The sequence below is a fragment of the Orycteropus afer genome, unplaced genomic scaffold (assembly GCF_000298275.1).
Source record: "Orycteropus afer afer isolate SDZICR_OR568_19922 unplaced genomic scaffold, OryAfe1.0 scaffold00314, whole genome shotgun sequence".
NCBI classification, from domain to species: domain Eukaryota; kingdom Metazoa; phylum Chordata; class Mammalia; order Tubulidentata; family Orycteropodidae; genus Orycteropus; species Orycteropus afer.
The window spans coordinates 484,025-488,314 of record NW_006921901.1 but is presented as its reverse complement, the minus strand read 5'-3'; the positions used below and the strand labels follow the sequence as shown (position 1 = coordinate 488,314).

At 46.1% G+C, this 4,290-nt stretch overlaps 1 protein-coding gene across 1 annotated transcript in view; it reads left to right on the top strand.

The window, feature by feature from the left end:
* Positions 1-1,053: 1,053 nt before the first annotated feature.
* Positions 1,054-4,290, top strand: part of OTX2 (orthodenticle homeobox 2) — a 4,095-nt gene continuing 858 nt past the window's right edge. Inside the window, exons 1-2 of the mRNA XM_007951862.2 lie at positions 1,054-1,150; positions 2,173-2,324. Of these exons, the coding sequence (XP_007950053.1) occupies positions 1,054-1,150; positions 2,173-2,324 (249 nt within the window). The remainder of the gene's footprint in view (positions 1,151-2,172; positions 2,325-4,290) is intronic.

Below are 4,290 nucleotides of genomic sequence, written 5' to 3'. Positions count from 1 at the left end.
GTGGATTGCACGACAAATGCGCACCCTTTCTACTTGCAAATGTAGGGTTCTGTCATCTCACTGTTGGGATTCTAACTTTACTTCAGAAATTTCTAGCAAATGTGTGCCAATCTTGAAGACACTTTTTTCTTTAATGTAGTTATGTTTAGATATTTAATGGGTGTTAATTAAAAATTAAATACTTGCTTGTTTAGCTGTAGTTCTTTAGACATATATAATCAAGGTTCTCCAAAACCTTAATAAATCTGTTACTTACCTCAAAATCTAATTACCCAGACTACTAATTAGGTGAAAATGATTACTGGAAATGACTTCAAATGTGGGATAATAGTGGTGGAGCAGTTTTCTCAAGTTTGTCGATTAGCAAGTTGGTACTTCAGATGTTAAATGCACTGACATTTTAGGTTCTCAGCAGTTGAAAGTGGTAAAAAGCTAAGATAATTAAAATCTCTGCCGTGGAAAGGCAACAGTCTGGGGAGAGGTAGATTTCTCGAATTGTTTCTTTGTTTCTCACCAATGGGCTTTGTTATCAGCATTATTTATTTAGCCAAAGAGTTCTTTGTCTCTGCAAATGGCCCCAATCAAGTTTTGTTTGAGACAATTAGCTAGTGCCAGCCAAGGAGTCCTATGCAAATGTAGGGATAGGAATGCAATGTGTGCATTTGAAGGCGTGGGGTTTTGTTCTTGGGGGAAAGGCGGATTGTAATTGCTTTCTTCGGGTACTTCTTTTTAATTTAAGGTGGGGGTGGGAAGGCAGGTTTATCTGGTCTCCGTCCTCTCCAGATCCAGAGCAGCTGGGGAGGGGTGTCTGTGAGTCCTTTAAAAGTCTCCGTCTTGCCTAACGCGGGCTCTTTTTACGTTAGTGGTGGAACGTGGAAGAGCTGCTGTCTCCGAAGCAGTAAACCAGCACCTCTGTTTGTTTGTTTTGCTCTTAGTTCCACCACCCCAAACCCACCCACCAGGGACCCTGAATCTGTCCACTCCAGGCTAAGCGAGACCTTCCGGCTGGGTCCCCAGATTTGGGCCGATTTTGCGCCTCCAAACAACCTTAGCATGATGTCTTATCTTAAGCAACCGCCTTACACAGTCAATGGGCTGAGTCTGACCACTTCGGGCATGGACTTGCTGCACCCCTCCGTGGGCTACCCGGGTAAGTGAGCCCCGCGCCTCTCCCCACGCCTGCCCCGTGGGGATATGACTACCCCCACTGCACCCCTACCCTAGTCCCGAGAATGGTGATCGCACTGCTCCATCCCAGCTCCAGGCAAGGTCCCTACTGGATTTTCTTTACGAAGCAGCAACTCAGAGTCACCGGGCATTTACCGACCCTGGCGAGAGCGCCAGGGGCTGGGATGAGGCGCGCAGAGCTAATGGATCTGCAGCCCTAGCAGAAAATCACATCGCTTTATTCTAATTTGAGTGAATAGGGGACTCCACAGGGGAGGGGTAAGGACGGTTACAGCCCTTAGCATTCCGGCGAGAAGCCCTTGACTATATATATTCCGAAATCCGGTTCCTCTTGGAGAAGATGAGTTTTCGCTCCATAAACTCCTCTTCACCCTCTGTTCTACGCCAGGGCTTCCCCTCTGACCTTCAGACCCTACACTTTTAATCCCGAGAGGTGTAACTTCCTTCCGGCGTGGGTGCTTTCCTTTCGGATCCAACCTGTGTTTTAAACATTTTGTAGAGGTTCGAACTATGCCCCCATTTTAAAGATGGAGGAACAAAGGCTCGTTGAGTCCTAAAAATCGTGGAAGCAGGATGGAGATTTTCCCTGCCCAGCTGCCAGCCCTCGGGAATCCTTTGACCTTATGGAAGGGCTATGTGTGTGTTTGTGGTTTTGGGGTTAATTTTGGAAAGTTCTTCGTTTTGTTTTTTTGGTCGTTGGTCTTTGATTTAGTTTGTTTTGCAAGCGCTGGCTACGTGGAGGTTGGAGAGATCTCCCACGTCAGGCTGTGTAGGGGGCTACTCTGGAAGGGGCAGAGTGTGTCACGACACCCCTTGTCTGGCCCGGGAGCAGAGACAGGGGAGGGGTTGGGGAGAACTGTGTGAGGTTCAGGGGTAAAGAGCTGCAGGACTGGAGGAATGATGGGGAGCTGGAGCATCGCCGAGACCCCTGTGACTGAGAACCTACTCCCGACCCTAAAGGGCCCTGGGCTTCTTGTCCCGCAGCCACCCCCCGGAAACAACGCCGGGAAAGAACGACATTCACCCGCGCGCAGCTCGACGTGCTGGAAGCGCTGTTTGCCAAGACCCGGTACCCTGACATCTTCATGCGGGAGGAGGTGGCGCTGAAAATCAACTTGCCCGAATCCAGGGTGCAGGTATGGCAGCTGTAGACAGAGCTATCCTTCCTGACCATGCCACCTCTCAGAAGGGTTTGTGTTGAAAACCCAGGAGAGATCTGGGTCTTGGAGAAGAACAGAAGATGGCTTGAAATTCTGGTTCAAAATGTTCTTTTGGAGGCTAGTAAACTCTATTCCTAATGCCTCCTGTGTGCCTGGTTTCTCTCTTCTCAGGCCCCTTTTCTCCTCCCCATCCCCACCCAATTCCATAAGCCAGGGCCCTCTGGCCCAGGTTGCAAGGTGGAGTGGGCACTTAGTTGAAGCAATAAAGCAAATCTTAGAACCCCCTGGGAAATTGGTGGGTAAAGATGCAGCCTTGAACAGATTTCAAGGTTAGTCAAATACTATTTGAACTCTTCCCCTCTGTGGAGATCCTCTCCCATTCTCATAGATTTTCAGGGGTGAAAGAAGTTAAACTCCTGAACAGTCCACATCTTTTTGCAGGTGAAAAAAACTGAGTAAATGACTTGCTTAAGGTCACACCTCAGTTTGGTGACACAGCCAGGCCACAGAAGCAGCTTAGTGAGTAAATTAGCACAATAATAGTAAACTTTCTTTGGTTTCTTAGGGATTGAGCAGAATTCTGTAACTCAGGGCCTGATAAAATACATAATATCCCAGTGATGTCCCCTTTCCTTTGCTTCCCCAAAGCCTAAGTCTGACCCTTAGAGTTTTGGGGAGCTGCAGAAGGAAAGTCAACCCCAATTTGCCTGGAGTATACGATCTTTTGAGAGTTCTAGAAAGAATGTTTAGCATCCAAATCACATAAATACACGGGACCCATTCAGCTAAGATATGTGTGTGAAAGTGCCAAACATCAGGGAGAAGTCTTTCCCAAAGTAAAGTGGGAGAAGTTTTAGAACTTGTGAGGCTTGAAGCAAAGTCCTCACTGGAAGAAAACTAATGGCTCTGAGTGGTTGGTGGTGCTGAGATTAGCCTCGATGGCACCATTTACCAGAGACACCAGTGTGGAAAGGTTCATTCAAGAGGGCAACTAAGTAAGAACTGCAGCCCAGAAAATGTCAGTAGTTTCTCTGATCAGCCTCCTCGCACACCAAACGCCATTCCCTTCATTCCAGAACACAAGCAGAGCTCATAAAGAGGATTTTTAAGTTGTACACAGAAGCTTAAGTTGACGAGCCAGCAAATAGTACAGGAACCAGAATCTATGTGCTGAGTGGCACTACCCCTAAGGCTCAGACTCCAGTCTCAGACTTGAGACTAACAGAGAGGCCAGTCCTTGAGCTCAAAGCAGAATACATACAGATCACCCCACTCACCACAAAGAAGCTTTCAGCAAATGATGGTTTTCTGATCTTCTTCCTCTATAGATCACTCATCTTCTTTTGTAAGTGGGGCTTTCTGGGAGAGACAAGAAGTAGGGTGAAGGAACCAACTTCCAGATTAGCAGTTGCTACCTGGAAGATGGACTGTAAATTTGTTATTTAAGCTGTTCTTGTTTGCATGGAACAACAGAATTGTCCCACACTTCCCTTGTGTTTCCCTCCAAAGAACATAGAGATTTTCCATTCCATTGCGATATTCCAATATCTATTCCAATATATAGCTAAGTGTATGGGTATTTATGTGTTAGCAGTAACAAAGAAGAGGTAGGGAAGTGAGAATTTTTAGCCATATAACTTGAGTAATTTTATTGTTCTGGGCTAGGAATAAAGCAGGATCAAGTACTTTTAGACGAAGCACCCCCAACTTTTCTTACAATTCCTGGGGATGGATATATATATATATATATATATATATATAATCTCAAAAACCAAACTCACTGCCTTCAAGTTGGATCCAACTCATAGCGACCCCTCCTTGGGTTTCCGAGGCAGTGTTACTATAGAAGTAGATTGCCCAACTTCCTTCTGGTTAGCAATCAAGTGCCTTAGGCACTATGCCACCAGAGCTCCCATATATATATATATATATATATATATAT